General features: G+C 44.5%; 1 protein-coding gene across 2 annotated transcripts in view; it reads left to right on the top strand.

The window, feature by feature from the left end:
• LOC117423032 (fatty acid synthase-like) overlaps positions 1-26,565 on the top strand; it is a 35,051-nt gene that overhangs the window by 2,138 nt on the left and 6,348 nt on the right. For both annotated transcript variants that reach the window (XR_004547729.3, XM_034038378.3), the window contains exons 2-36: positions 6,774-6,915; positions 7,269-7,421; positions 7,999-8,172; positions 8,666-8,866; positions 9,418-9,540; positions 11,222-11,337; positions 11,535-11,669; positions 12,064-12,526; positions 12,668-12,855; positions 12,959-13,148; positions 13,694-13,788; positions 14,039-14,173; positions 14,505-14,708; positions 14,849-14,964; positions 15,355-15,530; positions 15,664-15,855; positions 16,246-16,326; positions 16,632-16,817; positions 17,439-17,618; positions 17,915-18,118; positions 18,314-18,624; positions 19,229-19,615; positions 19,979-20,143; positions 20,256-20,374; positions 21,008-21,162; positions 21,461-21,664; positions 21,925-22,075; positions 22,571-22,749; positions 23,164-23,283; positions 23,579-23,701; positions 24,099-24,322; positions 24,533-24,725; positions 24,953-25,104; positions 25,248-25,339; positions 25,773-26,170. Coding sequence is in view for 1 of the 2 variants with exons in the window: in XM_034038378.3 (XP_033894269.2) it covers positions 6,789-6,915; positions 7,269-7,421; positions 7,999-8,172; positions 8,666-8,866; positions 9,418-9,540; positions 11,222-11,337; positions 11,535-11,669; positions 12,064-12,526; positions 12,668-12,855; positions 12,959-13,148; positions 13,694-13,788; positions 14,039-14,173; positions 14,505-14,708; positions 14,849-14,964; positions 15,355-15,530; positions 15,664-15,855; positions 16,246-16,326; positions 16,632-16,817; positions 17,439-17,618; positions 17,915-18,118; positions 18,314-18,624; positions 19,229-19,615; positions 19,979-20,143; positions 20,256-20,374; positions 21,008-21,162; positions 21,461-21,664; positions 21,925-22,075; positions 22,571-22,749; positions 23,164-23,283; positions 23,579-23,701; positions 24,099-24,322; positions 24,533-24,725; positions 24,953-25,104; positions 25,248-25,339; positions 25,773-26,170 (6,412 nt within the window). In the remaining variant the exon portion in view is untranslated. The remainder of the gene's footprint in view (positions 1-6,773; positions 6,916-7,268; positions 7,422-7,998; positions 8,173-8,665; positions 8,867-9,417; positions 9,541-11,221; positions 11,338-11,534; positions 11,670-12,063; positions 12,527-12,667; positions 12,856-12,958; positions 13,149-13,693; positions 13,789-14,038; positions 14,174-14,504; positions 14,709-14,848; positions 14,965-15,354; positions 15,531-15,663; positions 15,856-16,245; positions 16,327-16,631; positions 16,818-17,438; positions 17,619-17,914; positions 18,119-18,313; positions 18,625-19,228; positions 19,616-19,978; positions 20,144-20,255; positions 20,375-21,007; positions 21,163-21,460; positions 21,665-21,924; positions 22,076-22,570; positions 22,750-23,163; positions 23,284-23,578; positions 23,702-24,098; positions 24,323-24,532; positions 24,726-24,952; positions 25,105-25,247; positions 25,340-25,772; positions 26,171-26,565) is intronic.

Here is a 26,565-nt window from a genome sequence, read left to right as displayed (position 1 = left end):
GGAAACAATTATTGGGCATTGAAGTGGGGAGAAAAGTGGGGGTAAAATATTTGGGCACTCTAAATTTAAATAAATAAAAACTCGATTTCAGCAGAAGGTCAAAACAGGTCATGGCATAGGTCCGTAGCTAACAGATTTGTGGCCCATGCGGTATGTATGGTATTGAGGGCACATATTATTGCTAGATTCATTGAGGTGCAACAAGGTGTTTCCATTCCTCTACTCCCATTTATAGAACACTGGTGTTGATACCAGCACTCTTAATAAAAAGGGAGCTATGGGATCTTCACTGTCCCACAGGACCTGAACCATCTCATCTGAAGGACCTACATATGTAAAAGAGTGATGAACACATGACTGCCTGCACTTTATGGCGATTCTGTTGTGTGCCTGGTTCCTGTTGGATTATAGGTAGATGTGATGGTGCCCAGTGGTATACGTTGGCCATTGGATTACAATGGCAGATCTTAATGTTTCACCTTTCCCCACTCCTTTAATCCAGTTGTACTGGATCCACAAGTTTCAACTTTAACCAGTTCATGCCAGCACCCAATGCAAGCTTTGTTCAAAATCATAACACTCCCATAGTCTTCTTATCAGCACTTCTGCTCAGTAAGAGTTCTGTCACTCAGAGCAAGCAATAACATGGTCTTATACCATAAGAGATAGGGTATATGTTATATATTAAAGCTATATTCATTCATACTGTTGGCTGCTAATGCATTCCAGCACATTCTGTGGTAATGGAGTTTTTGAGGTCACTCACAAAAAGAAGGGCCCCCATCAGTTATATAACACTGTAAAGTGATGTTTCAGATCACATTTAAAAATGCAATGATAGTCGCTTAGATTTAAAGTCTTTGTAAATGTCTTCAATGTCTTTAAAGTATAAACGTTTAATATTAATAGATTTATCTTTCAAATAGACACTTTTTCAGTGAAAAAATAAACTTGATCTAGTGTTTGTAGTTATCTTTATGTCTTACTTGAGTATTTATTTTAAGTTTTACAGTGGATTTCAGATAGGGTATTTGATTGCAGCTGTTTAAAAAAAAAAAAAAAAAATTATCAAGCAAGATCCAGAAAAAAGCAGAACATTTATCAGTCGGTATTATGCTGTTAGGAATGCAGCATGTAAGAACTAGGTACCTGTGTTAGCATAGTGTTTGAATGTTGAGGGCCAGGTAGTACAGACAGTGCTGGATGTTTAGTTGTTGTCAGAGGAGACTGCTGATCTCTAAGTCAGTTAAATCCAGCAAGGTCTTGAAATCCAGTTAAGTGCTTTCTAAATGCAAGCCTGCACTTGACTGAGAAAGACAAAAATATGAAGCAGAACAAGGTTTCTCAAAGCAGGCAGCACCAGTGCTATGGACTGTTATTAGGCACTTATTCTGATCAATTCTAACGTCCTTGAGGAAAGCTCAGCTGGTCCCTGAAAAATTCACATCCAAACTGTTAAATCTTCTACTGTTACACCTGTGGTCTATACAGTAAAGCATCTAAATAGAGCCTCTCTAAGGTGTGACTGGATTTGTATTGCATGTAGTGATGTTAAGAAGTGGGTCAGCAGTCAGCCCGGGGGAAACACTAGATGGTTTAATATGAGGTTAAAGAGCAGAGGTATTACGAGTCAGCCCTGTTTAGCATCGGGAGATTCAGTTGGTAAGCTTTCATCTTAAAGAAAAACCTGCTGTAAATGTAATTCTCATCTCGTTCAAATATTAAAATGGGCTACCATCAGTAAGCCTACTGTACAATCCAATCTGCCATTAAACAAAGACTGAATTTGCTCAGGTTATTACAGTAGCTGTATTTGTATCTCGTGTGGTTCAAAAAGCCTTAATTCAAGATTGCTTACATTCAAACTGCGTTGGAAGTGTCAGGTTAGCAAAATACACTTTTTTGCTAAATTCATTTTTTAAATAAAGATTCTAAAATGAATCAAGACAAACTGGATTGACAGCCCATAGGCCCCTTGACGTAAATTCTTGGTGTCTAGGGAAGTTATTCCATGTCTTTTTAGTTTATATTAGCAGCTGCATCTCCGTGCAATCTCATACAGGTGACAACCTGCAGAATATTTCCTCACCCTCCCATCAGAGGTGGTTGTCAGGGGAACTGCAAACATGGCAATGAGTCATGAAAGTGAAAGGCCCCTCAGAGTGTGGGTGTTTAAAGCACAGCACGAATAGTCCAGTGAAGCTGTTGCAATCAGATGAGCAAATTAAAGAAAAACCATTAGACAATGCCCCCCTATACTGTGTGTATAACGGGAGTGGGAGGAGAACGTTCTAACACTGATAAAAGCATTAGCTAAATCAGCAAACTTGAATTCTTTGGTGTCTGTACCCCTCATGTCTATACTTAAGGCCAATAAAATGGGAATGTTTCAGTTTGATCAGCCCTGATTTTAATCAATGAACCCTACCCAAACTGGATCATTCGTAGGTTTGCATCAATAACAAAACAACAATTTAAAGCTAAAAGGCTACTCCTGGAGATACTTTTGGAGTTGTGGGTGTTCCCAGAGCCTTTTTAAAGGGTTGAATGGATAACCTGGTGCTCAAGTGTAGCTTGTAAGTACTAACCTTCTCAAATGTTATACTATTAAAACTGTAAACTTTTAGTTATACTGGTTAAAGATACAATTTAGTGCAAAGTATTTGTTACATGGTAATTCAGAACTACACAAATGGCTGGTGCAATTACCATGCATGCTTTATTCATTTGTTTATTTAATACTAAAATGTGTTCTCTGTTATAATATTTATACTGTGTAGACAAGATATTCTTGCATTTAAATTGGACATCTAACCCTCCACCCGCACTCATTTTGAAGTGTGATATTCTACTGAATGGGTAATCTGTGGTGTAAGAGTGTAGGAATCCTGCGTGTTGCTTAGCAACTAGGTTGGCAACTAGTGCCAATATGGCGGACAATAGGCCTCTTTCAGAGACGTACAAGTGCTGGGAAACCAGTTTTGTTTCATAGAGGAAATGCACTCAAGCATTAACCTTAAAGGTTATAGCTTTATATTCAAGTAATGTTTGATCTATAGCTGCTTCAGTAGGGAAAAATAATGATATGCTTGTATCTTAGCTAAACGTTTCCATAGCCAGTCCCTGCTGATAACCAGCCATAGCATTAAACATGCAGAAGATATTGTACAGACATGCTCAAATTTGTTGGTACCCTTACAGCTCATTGAAATAATGCTTCATTCCTCCTGAAAAGTGATGAAATTAAAAGCTATTTTATCATGTATACTTGCATGCCTTTGGTATGTCATAGAATAAAGCAAAGAAGCTGTGAAAAGAGATGAATTATTGCTTATTCTACAAAGATATTCTAAAATGGCCTGGACACATTTGTTGGTACACCTTAGAAAAGATATTAAATAATTGGATTATAGTGATATTTCAAACTAATTAGTTTCTTTAATTAGTATCACACATGTCTCCAATCTTGTAATCAGTCATTCAGCCTATTTAAATGGAGAAAAGTAGTCACTGTGCTGTTTGGTATCATTGTGTGCACCACACTGAACATGGACCAGAGAAAGCAAAGGAGAGAGTTGTCTGAGGAGATGTTCCTGTGACAACAGTTGCAAATATTATTAAGAAGTTTAAGGTCCATGGAACTGTAGGCAACCTCCCTGGGCGCGGCCGCAAGAGGAAAATCGACCCCAGATTGAACAGAAGGATAGTGCGAATGGTAGAAAAAGAACCAAGGATAACTGCCAAAGAGATACAAGCTGAACTCCAAGGTGAAGGTACGTCAGTTTCTGATCGCACCATCCGTCGCTTTTTGAGCAAAAGTGGGCTCCATGGAAGAAGACCCAGGAGGACTCCATTTTTGAAAGAAAAACATAAAAAAGCCAGACTGGAATTTGCTAAAATGCATATTGACAAGCCACAATCCTTCTGGGAGAATGTCCTTTGGACAGATGAGTCAAAACTGGAGCTTTTTGGCAAGTCACATCAGCTCTATGTTCACAGACGAAAAAATGAAGCTTTCAAAGAAAAGAACACCATACCTACAGTGAAACATGGAGGAGGCTCGGTTATGTTTTGGGGCTGCTTTGCTGCGCCTGGCACAGGGTGCCTTGAATCTGTGCAGGGCACAATGAAATCTCAAGACTATCAAGGCATTCTGGAGCGAAACGTACTGCCCAGTGTCAGAAAGCTCTGTCTCAGTCGGTCATGGGTCCTCCAACAGGATAATGACCCAAAACACACAGCTAAAAGCACCAAGAATGGATAAGAACAAAACATTGGACTATTCTGAAGTGGCCTTCTATGAGTCCTGATCTGAATCCTATCGAACATCTATGGAAAGAGCTGAAACTTGCAGTCTGGAGAAGGCACCTGAGACAGCTGGAGCAGTTTGCTCAGGAAGAGTGGGCCAAACTACCTGTTAACAGGTGCAGAAGTCTCATTGAGAGCTACAGAAAACGTTTGATTGCAGTGATTGCCTCTAAAGGTTGTGCAACAAAATATTAGGTTAGCGGTCCCATCATTTTTGTCCATGCCATTTTCATTTGTTTTCTTATTTACAATATTATGTTGAATAAAAAATCAAAAGCAAAGTCTGATTTCTATTAAATATGGAATAAACAATGGTGGATGCCAATTACTTTTGTCAGTTTCAAGTTATTTCAGAGAAAATTGTGCATTCTTCGTTTTTTGTGGAGGGGTACCAACAAATTTGAGCACGTCTGTATATGGCTAAAAGACACGAGGGATTCACTCATGCATTACTGTCTGCCAAGGACACACCAGACGATCACAGATTGGTTCAACAGCATGCGGTCACATTGGGAGTCTGTGGTAACAACTTGGCAAACACTGCTAAAGGCTAAATGGCAGCCAAAGGAGAGAGGTTAAAGAAGAGTCTGCATGCCAGATACTGGTACATGTTGCAATTCAGCTGGCATGCTCTGCCAATGATCTCTGTAAAGACCTGGATGAACCTCAGAACAAAAAGAAGGTGTTTATAGTTATCCCTACACACTGAAGTTCAGGGGCAGGATACAGCTTTCCTATAACTGTTAATAATAAAAATGAAATTGAAAAATATGAATGTGACTATGTACACCACTGGACTGCATAAAGGGAGTGTCTTTTTTTTTACTGTGAACTGTAAAGGGTATGAAAGGGTTATTGTGCAAAACAGACGTTAATGGAAGCAGCTGGCGATGTACTGTGAGCTCCAATAAGTGTTTTTCACAAGTAGAACTAGAACTTTCTGTTAGCAGTACATTTCTGCTTGGCAGCATACGTTTACAAAGAACTCATTTATGCAACAGAAATAATGGATTACTGGTGCTAGGCAAATGCTTAGCAACTGGTAATGGCAATCCCACTCTGCTGATCAGTTTGGACATGCATTAGGGTGTTAGCCTGAAGGTAGTTGTTGAATTAGTATTTAAAGTAGAGGCATCTGGACATCGCTCGCCGCACTACTTCGGTAATTCCGATCCAGAGGATGAAACTTCCAGCCCCCCCTTGAGAAAGAGTGTCCGGTTTACAGGTAGACTTGATCAATCTAATGCTGTTACCGTAAACTAGGTGACAAATGTAATCTGTCTCAGAAGAGATTTTTTATAGTTGCTTGTTGTTATATTACTATGCAATAATGGAATGACTATTTTTAAAGAAATTTGATTTATTTCGAATAAATCAAATTTCAACACAGATGTATGTAGGATAAATAAACCATTGTTAATACCACAGTCTTGAAACTCTTGAACTTGAAACTCGCTTTAAACGGTGACATAAATTTCAAGCAAACCAATCCTAAATACAACCTAAAAATGCATTTTACAATACACAAAAACCTTTGTTCGGTTTATAATAGCCTTGCTATCCTTTGCAGAGCTCTTTACCTGCTAGAATGATGACCTGCTAGGTATTTGTTAAGTAGATAACCTAGATCATGAGCGCATCCTAAGAAATGTGTTTCCAAAGGCCAGGGATTCCCAAGCCCTTGTGTTTCTAGTCTAGAAGCGCTTGAACTTGAGACGTCCGAGAATGGTCTTACACAATGGTGAGAACATCCACACGCATTCCATTCAGATTACTGTTTGGAAAACAATATACACTTCAAGATTAATTGGAAGTGGTTGCTCCTTACTCAGTTTTATTGGAAAAGTCTTCCATCTCTTTTATAGAGAGTGCGTACAATGCAGTGGTTGCAGTCACTGTAGTCTTCTATAACAACACAAAGTAGTTGAAGTAGGACATGCATAGTATATGTCTTCCTATATACTAAGGTGATTATTGGTATTAAATTCAGCTTCAGATGTTTCTCAAGCCCTGTAATTTAACAAAGAAACAGGCACAGGAAGAACTGCTATTTTAAGCTCCACAGAACTACAGTATTTCGTCAGAATTGTCTTGTAGGGAAAGAGAACATAGAGATTCTGTATTCTGTGTTGCTTGTAATTATTTAAACCAGATTACCAGGGATAGGATCGCTGTATGTATTCTACCTAATATGTTTCAGCCTTATAAGCATTGACCACAGTAAGTCTGTCTAGGGATTTTGCTGTTTTCCACCCTTTTCCCTCAATTATACTCTACATCTACCATGCTTGTCTGCCACATCATGGAAGTTTCTAGATTTCAGTGTTATTACCAGCATTTATTTTAAAGACTTCATTGATACATGGACTTTGGCTTAAAGGAGTCATGGTCATTGAGCCACACTGCATTCCATATTCCATTTTCACCGTGCAGTATTGAATGCTACACTTTCTTTCACTCCGCAGGTAACCACAGAAAAAATGGAAGACATTGTAATAGCTGGGATATCAGGGAGACTCCCTGAGTCAGACAACCTCGAGGAATTCTGGGAAAACCTCATCAATGGAGTTGACATGGTAACAGAAGATGACAGGAGGTGGAAACCAGGTAAAGTGGGAATGGTTTATCTACTGTCATAAATATGAAATCAACAGCAGATTTTCGCAAATGAGCTATAGCTGAACTATTGCGACTTGAGATGATTAAATAAGCATTTATTTCAGTAATATCTTAATGAATGAGCCTCACTGTTCTCTAAATCTAAAAATCTAATAAAACCACATTAAATGCTGTAAAGAAATGTTCTGCCTAGGAGGGTCTCAGTGCACACTGGTGGGATGGAGGCAAAATGGGCCTAGATATTTTCTGTGCCCAGTTCATGATACCATTCATTGTTGGCTGTCTTAATAGTACAAATGCGTTGAAACTCTGGTCAGTGAAGTTCTCTGCTTCTCCCCCAGGACTCTATGGTCTGCCGCGTCGGAACGGGAAGCTGAAGGAGATCAGTAAATTTGATGCCTCGTTTTTTGGAGTCCATCCCAAACAGGCCCACACCATGGACCCTCAGCTCAGACTGATGATGGAGATCTCCTATGAAGCCATCGTGGATGGAGGTACGTTCCTACAACTTCAGTGAAAGAATAGTACTGTACACTGCTAAATCAAGCACAGTTACTATGTTGTCTTGACATAATGCCAGCACAAAGCAAAAGAAATCTGGTCTGACTGAATTCCATGCCCTGCATCTTCAGAAAGACTTCTGTTTAAAGTGTTTGTCATAAAATTTTAAATGTTTATTTTAGTATTACAGAATATACCACTATGTTTTATGGATGACACCACATCAAGAATGATGTAAAATTACAGAATTAAAGTAGTGTCTGTCATAGGATTTACCAAAAGAGAGACCAGTGATATGAGACGGTTCGTTTTCTAATCACTTTATAGCTTGTGAAGCAACAACACTCTGAGTATGTATGTGTATGTGTGTATATATATAATATATATATATATATATATATATATATATATATATATATATATATATATATATATATATATATATATATTTATATTTGATATTGACAAATATATATTTGATAGTCTAGATGCTGTTGTTGTCTGTGCTGTAATAGAGTGTTTGAAACATGTAGATTTCAGTTCACTGACAGTAACTCCTCTCCCTCGCAGGTATAAACCCGGTTGCCATGCGTGGCTCCAACACTGGCGTCTACATTGGCGTCAGCGGGTCGGAAGCAGCTGAGGCCTTCAGCCGGGACCCGGAGGAGCTGCTGGGGTACAGCATGACCGGGTGCCAGCGCGCCATGTTTGCCAACAGGCTCTCCTACTTCTTTGACTTCAATGGTAGGGTTGAAACCACTTAACAACCTCTGTATTGGTCAGCCAAGTTTGTGTGGGTAAACTGAGCTGGATATCGCAGGGAATCCCTGTACTGTCCTAGACCTGTGCCTATGTCAGTCTGTGATTGCTACTGCAATTTCCAAGTCTCGCACAGTACAGTCCCCCAAAGACAAATGGGTTTCCTTCAGCCGTTTATTATTAGAAAGAAAACCCATACAACATACCAATTAACATACTCACTGGTGGATGCAGAATGCAATATAGCAAACTGTAGATTAAATTACCAGTCAACTGCATGAGATTTTATGTCATGTTAACATAAGAAAACAATGTATCCAACAGTATGAAAACCATAGTAATATGCCACAGCTATAATATTCCCAAAATCTGTGTCTGTATCTGTGTCAGTGTATACATTTGTAAAGAAGGAGCTTTTGTATTTTAGCAGTATAACAGGTTGAACGCTCGTTTTCTTGTCTGTCTCTTTTTCTCCCAGGCCCGAGCACCGCAATTGACACAGCCTGCTCCTCCAGTCTGCTCGCCCTGGAGAACGCCTTCCAGGCCATTCGCCACGGCCAGTGTGACTCCGCCCTGGTGGGAGGGGTCAACCTGCTGCTCAAACCCAACACCTCCGTGCAGTTCATGAAGCTGGGCATGCTCAGTCCGGGGGGCTCCTGCAAGTCCTTCGATGCGTCAGGTACTGCAGGCTGTAAATGACCAATCAAAAGCAGCTGCTCGAATGTGGGAAACAATCTTTATATGAATTAGATGTTTTTAAACAATCTCTATATGAATTAGATGTGAACGCCACCCTTTGTGGATGCTAAGAGGAAATAAAATATCAGAAGGAAATCAAGTAAGGTGGATTTTCATTACATTCCAAGAATCCCTATCAGAAATCATATGCTATGAGTTTGTGCAGTTTACATTTCAAATGGGGTACAGAATTGTTGATTAAAGGGACAGTCATGCTGGCAGGTTAGTGTAATAATATTTTGTTTGTTGGAGTACACACAGTGGAGAGGAGAATTAGTAACAGACACCAGTTAAGGCACAGCAATCCTATGCATATACCCGCGTGCTTTCTCAATACCACGAGACGAGCACACTAAGCTGTTCATGTCTATCCCTGATACGCAGTCACACTTCAGTATGGCTGGTCCTGAGTTTGCTACTGCCCCATCCCCAGCTATGAGAGACTGGCTTATTGTTCACACACTGATATCTCTCTGTCCTCCTTTGTTTTAGGTGACGGATACTGTCGCTCTGAAGCTGCAGTGGCCGTCCTGCTGACCAAGAGATCGATGGCCAGGCGGGTCTACGCCACAGTCCTCAATGCCGGCAACAACACAGATGGGTACAAAGAGCAAGGTGAAGCAGGCTTGTGTTCTTATTCCTCTGCGCTTTCAACTAACAGAGCCCTGGCCAAAGATACTGGTTACAGCTGCCTTCGGGACAGGTCACAGCTGGATTTTCTTTGTGTTTTACATCCCCCTGTATTGCATCAACCACCTATCCATGGTTACCCTGGGATTACTCCTTGATTCCCTGGTTCTGGAAAAAAGCTCTAAGAAAATTGAGCTGTAACTTATAGACCTGCATTTCTATCTAACTTGGCTGGATTCACTGGTAGTCATTGTTGGTATTACAGATATTACAGAATACATGTTTGGGATTGAATCACTTCTAAGAGGGACAAGCCCATTGACACAAACCTGCCTGGTATTTCATAACAGATGTAAACGTGAACTAGTCTCAGACCTTCAATGACCAGTAACATTGAGAGCTGTGTGCAGGGACCTTTACCCCAGTCCCCCTTGTAACGCTTGGCCCATGAGCCACCAGCACATGGTCTGTGTTTATCAACAGCCTGGCGTTGGAAGTTCACCTTAAAAGAATTTCCAGAGTAAGCGCTGACAGGTTGTTCCTGTGTCAGCCGGTGCTAGATTAAGTAGCTGTATATGGACCACATCCCTGGCAGCATAATGCTATGCAGCTGAGTTTGCAATTCGCTGCAGTGCTCCCAGTTTATCACCAACAGGTTCCCTGCTTAAAAATACACTCCCCCTGCCTTGTGATTTGTTAGCAGGTGTTTGCCATTCATGAACTGTCAGCAATGAAACTTTAGCAGTCACAAGCTCTTTTGTACTCAGTAAACCCTGGCCACTCGTTGCCATCGCAATTGTGTGATACACCCAAGAACCAGAACAGTAGCGGGAGGGTGGAACACGTCCACGTCTGGACAAAATAGTTTTGGCACAATCTGCAGCCAGGATGGCAAATCGGTAGTTTGTGCAGTCCTAGATATGGAAGAAACTAAATGCATTTTGAGACAGCACACACTGCAGTCAGAGCAAAAGTTTTCTTTAAGCTAATGTAATGACAGGAAACCTGTGTATTTGTTTTTAAAATGTGTTTAAATCAGTACTCAATATATCATATGGAGTACTGTTCCGCGTGCCCAGGTTAAACATTTACCTGCGGGTAGAATGGGGACACAAGCCAAGTAAAATACTGATGGAATAGATTTCGCAATACAAAATGAGAGGGCTTCTGAAATTCATAATGTGATCCTTTGAAAATTCATGTTGCACATCCCCAAGTAGTGAAGTGTAAAACTGGTCAACTGATAAGGTCTTAACTTTGCATGGTCATTTGTTACAAAATATCTCTGTAAATCAATCCACAGGGGAACAGTTGTGTTTATGGGACTGTAGGATATGCAGTTGTGTTGACGAGACAGAATACTTGTGAGATTGATAAACCGTAATGGTGGAGAAAAGTTGTTTGTCGTAGTGCAATAAAATTCGGTATGTAGGCCTAATGTTGCAAACTACTGAGTGGGAGCATTTAGTATTTAAACACAGTTTACAGTTGCTTGTGGTTTGTTGTTCTGTGCAACTTCAGGGTAAAATAACCTGTCCCTGTTCAGGGTTGTGGAATGGGCAGTTTTGTTCCTCTGTTCAGCTGTGTTTGGTTGTTGTCCCAGTAGACCAGGGAGGTATTGTAGGTGTGTTCCCCGCTGACCAGCCTCTCTGCCTGCCTTACACAGGCGTGACGTTCCCCTCAGGAGAGATGCAGCAGCGCTTGGTTCGGTCCCTGTACCAGGAGGCGCGCATTGCCCCGGAGGAGGTGGAGTACATCGAGGCACACGGCACAGGAACCAAGGTGAGCGCTGCTCTCAGCTCTGTATTGTGGAACACAAGCCGAGGGACTAGTCATACTGGCTACAATCAGGCAGGGTGCTTGATATCCTCATCAGCTCCTTATAGTGTGCATAGAAATACTGTAGACACGCAGGGATTTAAATATATATAAATATATATATATATATATATATATATATAATTTTTTTTGTTTTCTAGGTTGGCGACCCTCAGGAAGTGAACGGGATTGTGGGTGTTTTCTGCCAGTCGGAACGCGAGCCTCTCCTGATTGGCTCCACCAAGTCCAATATGGGCCACCCAGAGCCTGCCTCTGGACTGGCAGCCTTGGCCAAGGTGAGGCTTTTTTTCTTTACTCCTGCCAGGGCCCTTCGGTACCAGTTTAGGTTACAATGGCGAAAACAGTTACCCACTGCATTGAACCTTTTATATTTCCTTTGTTAATACTGACTCCTTCCTTGTTCTTCACTCCGAGTTGTAAAATAGGAATGAAAATGCATTACAGAAGGTATATATTGTATTGTATTGTAAGTAAGTAAGGCAAAGGTCAATTTGCAGAATACAATAACATCATTTAACAATATAAAATGGGTAATTTGCCTTGCTTCAAAATAGGATTCTATATCTCCCCCTATACAGAATATTGTCCATTCTAGTGTTTTAGCTGTGCTTTCATTATTGTGGAAGTTTGATTGCAGTTAACACTGCTGTATTTATTCTGGGGTGTCAGGTGGTGCTGTCTCTTGAACACGGGGTGTGGGCCCCCAACATCCACTACAACACCCCCAACACTGACATCCCGGCTCTGACAGACGGCAGGCTGAGGGTGGTCTCGGAGCCAATCCCCGTGCGAGGGGGCATTGTGGGCATCAACTCCTTTGGGTTCGGGGGGTCCAACGTGCATGTGATCTTGCGCCCCCCTGGCGCCCGGCCCCTCCGCCCTTCACAGAGCCTCGCGCTGCCCCGATTGCTCCAGGTCTGCGGCAGGACGGAGGAGGCAGTGAGCACGCTCATCCAGGAGGGCAGGAACCACGCCGATGACGCCACCTTTCTGAGCATGCTCAATGAGGTGTCGGCAGTGCCCACTGCCGCCATGCCCTACAGAGGGTACGCTCTGATTGGCAGTGAGTCAGACATCACAGAGATCCAGCAAAGCCAGGCCACTCCCAGGCCTCTCTGGTACATCTGCTCAGGTGAGAAGGGATGGAGGAGGAAACGCTGGTCTTTACTAAGACACTATAGAAGAAGCCATAGAACCCTATAGTGAATTGTATTGTATTGTATTGTATTGCACTGTATAACTCAGTGATGTGGTGGGCTCTGTCTCTCTGTAGGTATGGGCACGCAGTGGGCAGGGATGGGACGCAGCCTGATGCAGCTGGCTGAGTTCCGCGAGTCGATCCTGCGCTCGGACCAGGCTCTGAGGGACACGGGGCTACAGGTCTCCCAGCTCCTCATGGAAGCCGATGACAGCACCTTCGAGGACACTGTGCACGCCTTCGTGGGCCTGGCCGCCATCCAGGTAAAAGCGGGGTGGGGACTCCAGCACAGTGGCAGGGATAAGGTCTTTCTGCATAGTTATGGGATTTGAGTACTGAGTAATTTGTTTTAAACATGTTCTGTAGATCGCTCAGATTGACATGCTGAGCAAGCTGGGTCTGCAGCCGGACGGCATTGTGGGACACTCGGTGGGGGAGCTGGCGTGCGGATACGCAGACGGGTCTCTGAGCCACAGCGAGGCTGTCCTCGCAGCCTACTGGAGAGGCCGCAGCATCAAGGAGGCAAAACTGCCCCCCGGGGGCATGGCTGCAGTGGGTAAGGAACTGACACAAACTCACAATACTGTTACTGTTACACCCTGGAAATCCATTGGAAAGCTTGGTAATGTGTCGTGAAGGAATGGTAAAGAGCATATTAAAAACATGGTAAAAAGATAAAAAATATACTCATAATATAATCATAGTTTCTTTTGCTGTTTCTTCAAATTGTACAGTATTTGATTGACTGGTTGGGTGGTGCAGTCAGGTGTGAGTTGTGCATGGTATAGTGAAAGGAACAACCGGGGGCCAAAAACAACTAATAATTCAAGATAGAAGTCCCTCATAAATTACATCTACGTTAATTAAAAATAAAAATACTTATCTTTGTATTCTTGTTGACAGGTTGAATGGTATTGGAATTGCACAAGAGCAGTGAAAAAGAAAACTGTGGCTTTATAACTCCTTAAAAGCAAAGATTTTTATTTAAAAGCAAGTGATTTATAGGACCTGAACTTAAACTTGAACTACAATTACGTAGAGTTCTGTTAGTGTAAAAGTATCAGCCAGATATCCCTAACGTGGTGCTGTGTTGTCGTGCAGGCCTGACGTGGGAGGAGTGTAAGGCGCAGTGTCCGGAGGGTGTGGTCCCAGCCTGTCACAATGCAGAGGACACTGTCACCATCTCAGGACCACAGGTAACAATCAGCCTGAACTCACAATACATACAGGCCAGTACTGTCAGGCCAGTCTCAGAAGTCCGCAGTGCTGAGTGGATTAAGAATTTCATTACAACACATTTTTCAAAAGTAATTCATCTTTTTCAGGGCTAGAATGTACACTCACACACATACGCAACACGCTAAGAAAGCCCTGCACTTATAACCAGTGTAAGCCACAGTACTCCCTGGTAATCCTCGGTGTGCTGTTTGCTCATGCGTCCCTCAGGAGTCGGTGAGCCAGTTCGTTGCTAAGCTGAAGGAAGAGGGCGTCTTTGCCAAGGAGGTGCGCAGTGCCGGGGTAGCTTTCCACTCATACTACATGGCCTCCATCGCCCCCTCCCTGCTCGATGCACTCAAGAAGGTAAGGGAAAGCAATGGCTGGATCACACAGAATACTGATCCCAATTGGTTTTCAGCAATCTTGAAAAACAGGTAGCTGCAATCTATAGCTGTGATGTTATAAAACAGTAAAATAGCTTTCTTTTGTTTCTTTTTTTAACGTGAAATCAAACTTCATGTAGTTTTGTATTAAGTAGAGCGAGATTTTTTCTGCTCACTCAGATTGGCTATGAAATCTGCTCTGTACCGCTCTGAGCTGCTCAAGAGGAGTGTAACTGAGCATGGCTTTAGGTGGGTTCTTTCACTGAGCTGCTCTGACGCAGCCAGTGTTAATGATTTCACCCCACCTCCAGGTGATAAAGAACCCGAAGGAGCGCTCTCCTCGCTGGATCAGCACCTCCATCCCACAGTCAAACTGGGACAGCCCCCTGGCGCGGCTCTCCTCGGCTGAGTACCACGTCAACAACCTGGTGAGCCCTGTGCTGTTCCAGGAGGGTCTGAACCTGGTGCCAGACAACGCCGTCGTCGTGGAGATCGCCCCACACGCTCTGCTGCAGGTAACCACAGCAGCACACAATGCAGGGTACAGGGTTATCATCAACAAACAGCCAGATAAATTCAAAGTAGTTCTGGTTTTCTAGTACTGTAAACGCAATTTATAAAGTTATCTCTATTCTCCTGTCTATTTTTCTGGTAGGCAATCCTAAAACGCAGTTTGAAGACCACTTGCTCCATCCTTCCTCTGATGAAGAGAGACCACGCCAACAACCTGGAGTTCTTCCTGTCTCACATCGGCAAGGTCTACATGAGCGGGTGAGGGGCGTGGCTGGGGGCGAGACTTATATATATCTTGTGACATTGCGGTCCAAACCATTTTGACTCTGTTTTGATTTTGGTAACTATAACAAAGGATCTGTGAATATGACCCTAATTCACTCAGTGTAACTGTAAACCTTCACTGTTTTTTCATAAAATAGCTGGCTAGCCATGCAGAAAAAAGCCAGTGGATGGCATGCTCCAGATACTACAAAGTGCTGCAATTTGTAGCTGGCTAATTAGCACATTTATTTCTGATTAGCTTATTCACCAATTTAGTATCATGATACTTTTTGGGGGGTGCTGTTCTTTTGATATTTCTAATATACTTGAGAGTCCCAAGAGACTGATAATGTTTTTTTTTGTTTTTTTTTTTTGGTCTCTCAGGATCGAGGTGGACTGTAACAAGCTGTACCCTCCTGTGGAGTACCCCGCCCCCGTCGGGACCCCCCTAATCTCCCCCCACATTGTCTGGGATCACAGCCAGACCTGGGACGTCCCGAGCATCGAGCATTTCCCAGCAGGCTCTGGGGGGTCCAGCTCTGTCACTGTCTATAACATTGGTGAGTACTGGGGAGACTATTCTGTACAGAATTCAGTGATGCTTCCACCCAACTGTTGTTAGAAAGGGTATAGCGATACTACAATACTATATTTTGATGTATTTAATATTTATTTTACTTTCTTGATTGGCAGATATGAACCCGGAATCTCCAGACTCGTACATGATTGGCCACTGTATTGATGGGCGTGTCCTGTACCCAGCCACGGGCTACCTGGTCCTGGCCTGGAGAACGCTGATGCGGACCCTCGGAGCCGTCATGGAGCAGACCCCTGTGATGTTTGAAGATGTGACCATCCACCGGGCCACCATACTCCCCAAGACAGGTGAGGGCTTCAGGACAGGTCCAGGGATCAATGTTCCCAAAACAATCAAATTCGCATTGCAATTACTACATCCAGATGTAACGGCCAGTGTTGTGTGATACACTGCCGCTACGGATTCTGTCCCCTGTCGTTGAGATGAGATGAGGTTAAAAGCTCTAAAACCTTGAATGTGGATGAGCCTGGCTCTTTTGCATTGTGGTTAAGATGCTCGATTGCAGTGCGCATGGTTCGCACCAAGCCTCCGCCCTTTTACACATAAAACACCTTCCACTCATCAAGGCGCTTCTGTTAGAATTAATATGATGTGTAATAAGATAAAAGGATAAATTTTCACTGATAATTGTTCAGCTTCTTATGAATTGTCCGGTGTGTTTCTCCTCTGTTACGCAGGCTCAGTGCAGCTGGAAGTACGCCTCATGCCAGCTTCAAACAAATTTGAGGTGTCTGAGAACGGAAATCTGGCTGTCAGTGGTACGTACCAGGATTATTTACCTTGTCATTGCTTTGGGTTTGATCTCAAAAACTGCAGTATGCCACACTTACATTTCGTGGAAGAAGATTTTCTACATATACTGTGAAAGATAGATCAAGATTACCGCTTCACCGTACTGACACAAAAAACATTCCCAGTCCATGGGTTTAACTATATAGCAAGCGGAATATTCTGCTTGTTTTATATTTTATTCACGTTGTGGATTGTGAACACTTACAGCCCTATCACACTCAGAGCCTTCCCTTCCCCAGACTGACCTGCTTCATTTGTTTTACCTCTCCAGGAAAGGTGAGCCTTCTGGAGGAGGCTGCCCTGAACAACTTCCGAAACCAGATGGACGTCCCCCCTGAGGGCACAGATTGCAACCCCAAACTGCGCCTGACCTCCAGCGAGATCTACAAGGAGCTGCGCCTTCGAGGCTACGACTATGGCAAGACGTTCCAGGGCATCCTGGAGTCCAACAATGCAGGTGAGACCTCACTAGCTGCACTGGGGGGCTGTAGGCATGTATGGCTGTAATGTAGGGAGTCCTGGTTTTACCGGGACAGTGCCTTTCCCCATCAACTGCCCCGGTGTCCTGACATTTCTTCCCAATCCTTAAACATTTGCAGTATTTATTTTTAAGTGATTAAAAAAAGTATATTTAAATTTTAAATTTGTATATTTAAATTGTGAAATTTGTGAGAACCGTGAAAAACAATAGTTATAAGACTATCATAAATTAATTTAGCGAGATCAGGAGCGTTACAGAGAACAGAAAGAAAAGGTGAATGCAATCCCTGGGTTATGTGATATGCAGCTGACACTAAATTAATGTGGTTGTGTGGTACTGGCAGCCCTTTCATGTGATGTTTCAAGAGCAGCATCCTGTAGTGAGAGAGAGAAGATCTGGAACTCAGTGTACATTATAGAACAAAATCACCTCCTAGTGGACCAACACAGCATTGCCTTAGTCACTGGTTCAGAATAGACAATCATTGCTGATGCAGAAATGACCATACTATCAAGAACCAAGCAGCAATAATAACATATCATTGATCTGCAAAGTATCTTGCATCTACTCCTCCCTCACCCCTCTCTCCTTTACCAGGTGACCGTGGGAAACTGCTGTGGAGTGGGAACTGGGTGACCTTCCTGGACACCATGCTGCAGATGATCGTGGTGGGGCTGTCTGGACGCAGCCTGCGCCTGCCCACACGAATCCGCTCCGTCTGCGTGGACCCCAGGCTGCACGAGGAGAGGGTGCGAGACCACACCGAGGACAAGAAAGGTACAGGGGGGTCTATACAGTACAGCCACAGAGGGGAGAGAGATTCAGATTGGCACTAACCTTGCTTTACCAATCATGTGCTATAGGATGGTCACTGAACCATGGCTTACCAGTGTTAAAGAGTCAATAGCACATTTAACGCTTTTGTGTTTATTTTGCCTTACTGTGTTTATTTCTCTCACATTGGTGGCATTTGGAAAAGTAAGTGAAGCAACAGGAAAACATGACAAAACTACACTGTCCGTTTTCCTGGGTGAATTTGTGCATCTAGTGATTTGTATCCTTTGTGTTCACAGCAGCGGATGTTGTCGTCAACCGTTGCCTCGACAACATCGTGGCCGGCGGAGTTCAGATCTGCGGCCTCCATGCGACTGTGGCACCTCGTCGCCAACAGCAACAGACCCCGCCCACGCTTGAGGAGTTCCGCTTCGTGCCGTACGTGGAGACAGAGTGCCTGAGGGGCAGCGAGAAGCTGCGAGCCGAGCTGGGACAATGCAAAGGTGAGAGGGAGAGAGAGAAAGGGAGGAACCGCTTCTGTCTATGAAAAGTGTCAAGAAGGCATGCCAGGAAAAAGAAAGGTATGGCTATGAGAAAGAAGATTTGGAGATATCTTCAATTGTGTCGTTGATACTCTTTATGTTGTATCGCATCGTTGTGAGTGTGCCGCAGTAACCTAGGCCTCTCCTGTTGTCCAGGGCTCATCCTGAAGCTGCAGAGGAAGCTGGCTCAGCAGGGGGTGAAGCTGTTGATCCCAGGGCTGGAGCAGGTGGCAGGAGGGCAGTCTGTGTCTCAGTCAGGGAAGGGTCTACTGCACCTCCTCTCAGTACTGTGCAAGCTGGAGCTGAACGGCAACCTGCACTCGGAGTTGGAGCAGACTGTGGCGCGCGAGAGGGGCTGCCTGGGAGAGGACCCCCTGCTGAACGGGCTGCTGGACTCCGCTGCGCTGCGAGTCTGCCTGGACACTGCACTGGAGAACAGCAGCCCCGGACGCATGAAGATCCTTGAGGTGAGGGAGGCTGTCACAACCTCTCAGAAAAACACCTTTAAATGTTCATTCTAGTTCAGTTTAAGTGTATTTCCCTGGCATGTCAACAAGAAGTCTGTTTTCAATGCAAATACGATTGCCAGTATCTCGAATGCTTTTTAATTTGGAACAGTTTTAAACTCCCCCATCCCAAATGAGCCACAAACTGGCCAGGTTTCTGTTTCAACCAAGTATTAGTTTTGAGCTTTTATTTGCAGTGCACAAGAAAAGAGGTGCAGATTCCAAACCCTATAAAATCTTGGCCTGTTTGCGGAACTTGAGTTTGCCTATGTTTGTAATTGATTAGCAACAACAACAAAAAAGAACCATTATGGCTTACTTCTCATCCTTTTTGAAATGTATTACTATGAAATGTATTTGCAGTGGAATAGTGGTGTTGTAATCCAAATGCTGGTACACAATGATCCCTTGAAATACGATGTTAAATGCATCGCAACATGTTGGAAAGCGTAGGAAAGAACAGAGAAGTATGGCAAATCGTTGTCAAGAAGCATGGCAAGTGCATTGTGAAAGAAGACATGCAGAATGCCTGAGCAGGTCTAACAGGGTTTTATTACTCCTGCAGGTTTTGTCTAGCAATGGGCGCTTGTTTTCCCGGATTGTCCCACTCCTCAATATCCAGCCCATGCTGCAGCTTGACTACACCGCCACAGACCTGACCTCCGACCTTCTGACAGTCCACCAGAGCGATCTGGAGGCGCTGGGGGTCTCAGTGGCTCAGTGGGACCCCAGCGCCGGCCCGGCACCCGGGAACCTGAGTGGCATGGACCTGCTGGTGTGTAACAGCCCAGCCAGCCCCCTGCGCAACCCCTCCAACGTCATTTCCAACCTGGTGTCCGCAGTGAAGGGGGACGGCTTCGTGCTGCTGCACACCCTGCTGAAAGGAGACACGCTGGGGGAAACCATCGGCTTCCTCACCACCCACAACCAAGAGCAAGGGCTCCTCTCACAGGTATAGCAGCAGTGCAGGCATGTTTTATACTGGCACTGGCTAAAGCAGGAAGCTGTTATTCCACAATCATTACCCGTACAGAATAATCTAGTGGCCAAAAAATAAAGATGGATAGGACTGCATAGTTTTAGTATGGTATTGTGAACAAACTCAAAATAGAAATCTCAAACCTTTAAAATCCATCACAACTTTGTTGATTTATTTACCTTCATTAAAATCTCAAACTATCCTCTTTGAATATTTGTGTTGTTGCCAATCGTGCACTCTGCTGTTAGTTTTAGTTGTCCAGTTAACCAGATTATTTGACTGGGTTGAGCACACAGAAGTGTTGACGTTGTTGTCTCCCCTCTCTGATCACTGTAGACGGAGTGGGAGGAGGTGTTCAGCCAGGCCTCTCTCCACGTGGTTGCCATGAAGAGGTCCTTCTATGGCTCCGCCATCTTCCTGTGTCGCCGGCAGGCCCCCGAGAAGGTGCCCATCTTCCTGCCTGTCGACGGGGCTGACTACAAGTGGGTGGAGCGCCTCAAGGTGAGTACACGACTATCTTAAAGAGATCTGCTACTTTAACTAGCACCCCCAGAGGTAAACTCATTTCAATATCAATGTGCCTCTGGAGTAATGTGTCCCTCTCTCCCCACAGTCCACTCTTGCTGAGCCCTCGGACGACCCTGTCTGGCTCACAGCAAGCAGTCGTGGGGACTCTGGAATTGTGGGCATGGTGAACTGCTTGAAACAGGAGCCTGGAGGAAACCGGATACGGTGAGAATGCCTTCTCTTAGAGTTTGGTTTAAGGATAATATATTGGGGGTCCCTGAGAAGCTCACCTGGTAAAAGCGTGGCTACGTGGTGTGCAGTCAAATTGAGTGCAGGTTTGCATCCTGGCTGTGTGAAATTGGTGGTCTTTGCTGGGAATTCCAGGAACGTCACATTGACTCTGGAGCTCCCATGGGTTAGGGAGGCAAAACCCTAAGTGACAGTTTCTCCTCATCATCGTGGGATTGGAGGACGTCCACTGAACCTTCAGTTCCCCTGAGCTGTGTAGGGAATTGCTGCTGTGACAGGGAAAAAATTAACAATAGGACATTCTAAATTGGGGAGTAAATCAGGGGTAAAATAATTGGGGACTCTACATTTAAACAGAAAAAGATAAGATATTGTGTTCAGCATTAGTGTTGGCATTAAATAAGGGAGCAAATGTTTTTCAAAGCTGCTAAAAGGATTGCCCTCCCTCACTTAAAGTTTATTCCCAGGATAAATTTACCACTCAACAACACCAGTCAGCAATGGGGCGCTTTACTGGGTTGTGTACCAGGATCATTTTGATTTGGAATGTTTGATGCAGTGTTGCCCGGAGCATGCCCTAGCGATGCCTCTGTCCCTCTGTTTTCACAGCTCTGTGTTTGTGTCAAACCTGGACCCCTCATCGACCACCCCCTCTCTCGCTCCCACCCACAAGGACATGCAGGCCGTCCTCCTCCATGACCTCACAATGAACGTCTACCGCGACGGCCAATGGGGCGCCTTCAGACACACTCTGCTGCAGACAGGTACACTCAGCAACCAATGGCATCGTTTGGATTTCTGTAATGAGAAAACAGATCTCACATGCCATCCTCCTAGGTCTAATATTCTAACATGTTATATTCTTCAGAAAACAATTACATTGGGTAGCAGATTATGTTTAATGTATATGCAGTTATACCTTTACAAATGCGTTGCCAGTACTTAAAAGGATGTCTGTCTGGGGTCACATTTGAATGCATTTACTGTGGGGTTCAAAATGTTACTGGTAGGAACGGTTCAAATGTTATTGTGTCATGACACTCGGACCCTGAATCCCCACAGATCTGAGTGTGGAACAGACCGAGCTGGCCTATGTAAACGTGTTGACCCGCGGTGACCTCTCCTCTCTGCGCTGGATAGTTTCGCCCCTGCGCCACTTCAAACCCACCAATCCCAGCGTGCAGCTCTGCCAGGTCTACTACGCCTCGCTCAACTTCAGAGACATCATGCTGGCCACTGGCAAGCTGCCCCCCGACGCCATCCCAGGTAAACTGTCCCGCCGCTTGGAGTTTAATACAACACGTCAGGGTGCCATTATAATACTGGAGCGTTACTCTGTAATACTATCAGCAGACTAGCAGACCATTGCAGCCATGCAGCAACAGAGACACTACAGATACTGAACAGCAAAATAGTCCTGCAATGGTGGCACACTGGATGTGTCATTGTCCATAGCAATGCAGCTTTGGAAGAGATTTTTCAGGAGAAATTGGTTCCAATCTTTTTGTAACGTCCTCCTCTTGTAGGTGACGTTGCACTGCAGCAGTGCATGCTGGGAATGGAGTTCTCAGGTCGTGACCCCAGCGGGAAGCGTGTGATGGGGCTGCTCCCGGCAAAGGGACTGGCGACAGTTGTCGACTCTGACAAGAGGTTCCTGTGGGACGTCCCCTCCAGCTGGTAGGTTCTTTACTGTACATTGTAAAAGGGCGGATCGGTTCCTGTTAATCTGGCACCATTCTACCAGTGACTTATCATACCATTGTAGCTGCCCTTGTGATTCCATTGTCCCATAGCGCCTGGTTTTCAAAACTGAAATTCACTCACTGTTATCAGTTTCAAAATGTGCTTTTGCATATCATCCTAAAGGTAATTCTCTGTTTAGCTATGTTGCAGAAGTGAATATGCAAATCATTGGTTTAATAAATGTAGGTTACCAAGCTTGGAAAACCACGCCTTTAGTAGTACACACTGTGCCAATGAAGAAATTAAAACATATACATGATACAGTCTCTAATGTCATGTGATAAGCACCACTATTCCATTATAGTCAATGGTGCATGCTTGATTTACATAGTAAAAGCTTCTTGGGATATTTAAAGGCAAAGATTAAGAGAGAGAGACAGAGACCGGGTTGTGTTTTCCTGGTGAACAGGATGTGTGTTTTGTGTGCAGGTCTCTGGAGGAGGCAGCCTCTGTCCCTGTGGCTTACGCCACTGCCTATTACTCCCTGGTGGTGCGGGGCCGACTGCGCAGCAGGGAGAGCGTGCTTATTCACTCGGGCTCAGGAGGAGTTGGCCAGGCAGCCATTGCTATCGCCCTGAGCAGAGGCTGCAGAGTCTTCACCACCGTGGGTGAGTGACCGGACAGCTTCAGCAATGTCTGCCGTGGCAGATACAGCACTAGGCTTTACAGCTTTTTACTCCAGGGTGTAGTTTTCAACATGTTTTACAAAAGACACTGTGCACTGTAACTCATAGGTGAGGCATTGTGAACTGAAGCCTGTTTAGATGTTATGTGTTTTACCACTTACCCACAATCAGCCCTGAGGAGTTGCTTGAATAGTTAGTAAGCATGGAGAATAGTAAAGCAGTAGTAACACTAGATAATCATACAGAACAAACATTATATGATATTAAACAGGTAAGTTTTATTTTCCATTCACAAAAGAAAGTGCAAATTGTACCGAATCTGTGGTTTCTGTGGAGAAGGCTCTATTCTGAGCTGTCCTGGCAGTGTGTAACGTCTTACTGCTCCCCGGATTGCAGGTTCAGCAGAGAAACGTTCCTACCTCCAGGAGAGGTTCCCCCAGCTGGACAAAGACTCCTTCGCCAACTCCCGAGACACCACCTTCGAGCAGCACGTCCTGCGAGCCACCAGCGGGAGGGGTGAGTGAGGAGAGAGGACTGGAAAAGCAATAATCCATTCAGAAACATTAGAAATGCAATCATCCATTGTGGTATTGGAACCAACCAGCAACACTATGTGTCTAATGCTGTATGTTTGTAATATTCAGACAGTTATAACTTCATCCATATGGATGAATGTATGTGGTTGTAGTTTTCTATCTTTGAGTATTAATCAGTGCGAGACATTATTGCATTTACATGTTGATTGGATTCCAGAGTCCAGTGTCCAGGCAGTACTGAAAGTAATCGATGTTTCTGTGTGTGTGCTTCACAGGTGTTGACCTGGTGCTGAATTCCCTGGCTGAAGAGAAGTTGCAGGCCAGTCTGCGCTGTCTGGCTCGTCACGGACGATTCCTAGAGATCGGCAAATACGACCTGTCCAATAACAGCCCTCTGGGTGAGTAGGCACTTTCATACCGACCAATGAAAACACTGCGGTAACCACTGACACCAGCCAACTAAAATACAGGACTCTTCTTCTGTATTGTATTACTATTCCATTAATGTAATCAATTGTTCAGACGCTGGTCCTTCCGCTCCTGGTATTTGTCTGCTAAGAAATAAATAAATTGTTTAATTGAACCAGTTAAACCTCAGTCCAGACCCTGAAGTAGTTCATTATCTCACTTTACCCGTTAAACCCGGAGTGAAAAGGCTGTCCAGAACCAGGATGGGACACCATTAAAAAAATATGTGAAGGTTAAATGAAAACGGTAGTACTACTACTACTACTACTACTACTAAATAATAATAATGATAATAATAATAATAATAATAATGCTGGTTTTTCCTAGGCATGGCTCTGTTCCTGAAGAATGTAGCGTTCCATGGGATTCTGCTGGATGCTCTCTTTGAGGAGGGTAACCAGGAGTGGGAGGAGGTCTCGGAGCTTCTGCAGGAGGGGATCCGCAGCAAGGTGGTCAAACCGCTCCGGACCACCGTCTTCAAGAGAGACCAGGTGGAGGACGCCTTCCGCTACATGGCTCAGGGCAAGCACATCGGCAAGGTGGTGCTGCAGGTGAGGGAGCCGCCCTTTCTCTTCGTGTTATTCGTCATAGCCCTGTTCATAGAGCTGTAACTCATGAGAATGTTCTTTCCAAGTATGTGAATAAAACACTTTGATATTCTTTAATAACTCATAACACTAATTGTGAACGGGGGCTGAATGATATAACCAGACATTTGTTGCTCTAACAAGAGAAATTAAAGGACCTGTGTGTGTTTTCAGGTTCGATCGGAGGAAAGCGGGACCCCAGCTCAAGAGAGCTGCCTCTTCGCCATCTCACGCACCTCCTGCCCCGCCTCCCACTCTTACATCATCACTGGTGGGCTGGGCGGCTTCGGCTTGGAGCTTGCTCATTGGCTGACGGAGCGAGGGGCTCGCAAACTGGTGCTGACATCACGATCCGGTATACGCAATGGTAAGAGCGCTGATACATTGTGAAGCTGTTCTGGAACTATGCTATAGCTGCTAATGGGAATACCAGCCATGTAGGGAATTGTTTAAAAAAGTCAACTTCGCTCAGCCATAGTAACAGCACAGAACAAAGAAAAATGAGTGCAAAGACTATAACGTCAGCTGTTTTTACACCCTTTCAAATCCTTTTCAATGCGTGCCCGAAGGTAACATTTGTTCTGTGCTCCCCAGGGTACCAGGCGAAGAGGGTCCGAGAGTGGCAGGAGATGGGGGTCCAGGTCCTGGTCTCCACCAGAGACGTCAGCACCCTGAAAGGAACGCAGAAGCTCATCAAAGAGGCATGCCAGCTGGGACCAGTAGGGGGCATCTTTCACCTTGCCATGGTGAGTTTAGCTATATCACTGTAATAATAATAATAATAATAATAATAATAATAATAATAATAATAATAATAATAATAATAGTAATCATAATACATGCTGTTCAGGTTAAAAACCCACCTGTTCTTTTTTTTTTCTACCACCAGGTACTGAAAGACGGCATGTTAGAAAACCTGACCCCAGAGCACTTCCTAGATGTGAACAAACCCAAGTACAGTGGCACCATTCACCTGGACAGGTGAGTACTCTGAGATCTCTGAGGGAGCTGCAGCAGGAACAGAAGATGCCAAGTACCTTGTCCTCCACCCCAGCTGTCACTGTCACATTGACGTAGGGATTTTCTAGCTTCTACAGAAACAGACTTGTTTAAATCGATCTCACAGTCGTGCGTAAGCCTATTAATACCTTCTATACCTTATCTCAAAGCCTATTTCCCATTCCCTCAGATTTCCCTTACTGATGTAATAGTAGGCTTTGAACCAACAAACCTATCTCTTCGGCCCCAAGTCCCCTTAAAAAAACCTTAAATTAAAAGAGATCCGTGTGCACTTATAAAAGTCTACTGCGCTTGCCTTAGTAACAGCACAGAAAAAGAGAAAACAAACATACAGTGCATCCAAATCCAATTGGTTGGGAATGAAAACACTTTGCTGTGGTTTTGTTGTTGCCAGGGTGACCCGCGAGAAGTGCCCGGAGCTGAGCTATTTTGTGGTGTTCTCGTCGGTGAGCTGCGGCCGTGGCAACGCCGGGCAGAGCAACTACGGCTTTGCCAATTCCACCATGGAGCGCATCTGTGAGCAGAGACAGCACGACGGCTTCCCTGGCCTGGCGGTGCAGTGGGGCGCCATCGGGGACGTGGGCGTGGTCTTGGAGACGATGGGCGGGAATGACGCTGTGATTGGCGGCACCCTGCCCCAGCGGATTGGCTCCTGCATGGAGGTGCTGGACCGCTTCCTGAACCAGCCCCACCCTGTCATGTCCAGCTTTGTGCTGGCGGAGAAAGCCGTGACTGTGAAGGGTGACGGGGCCGACCAGAGAGACCTAGTGGAGGCCGTGGCACACATCCTGGGTAGGTGGACTTGCCAAGCAATAGCACCTAGCATAGGTGCAGCGGGCAATACAGCAGAACCTGTCACATCTGCCTATGCAGTTAGTTACAACACAGTTTTGATTTGGAAGTTAGGGTGTTGCAAACTGCAGTCTAACTACACTCAACAGTTCCTACTGGGTTCACTTTCACAGTCGTGCAACTGGAACTGTTTGTTTTTTCAAAAGAGTTTGCAGCACCAAGGACAGGTAATTTCGTCCTTTAGACTCTTGAGAAACAATAAGAAATTGGGATGATATGGAAACTTTTGAATTGAGGCCAGAATGTTCTACCCCTAATTACGTTTGGTTGGATTTAAGGCATCCAGAACATCTTCATTAGAATACCATTTAAATGCAAATGATGAAATCTCTCTA

Source organism: Acipenser ruthenus, chromosome 17, assembly GCF_902713425.1.
Source record: "Acipenser ruthenus chromosome 17, fAciRut3.2 maternal haplotype, whole genome shotgun sequence".
Lineage (NCBI taxonomy): Eukaryota > Metazoa > Chordata > Actinopteri > Acipenseriformes > Acipenseridae > Acipenser > Acipenser ruthenus.
This window is presented reverse-complemented; position numbering and strand designations above follow the sequence as displayed.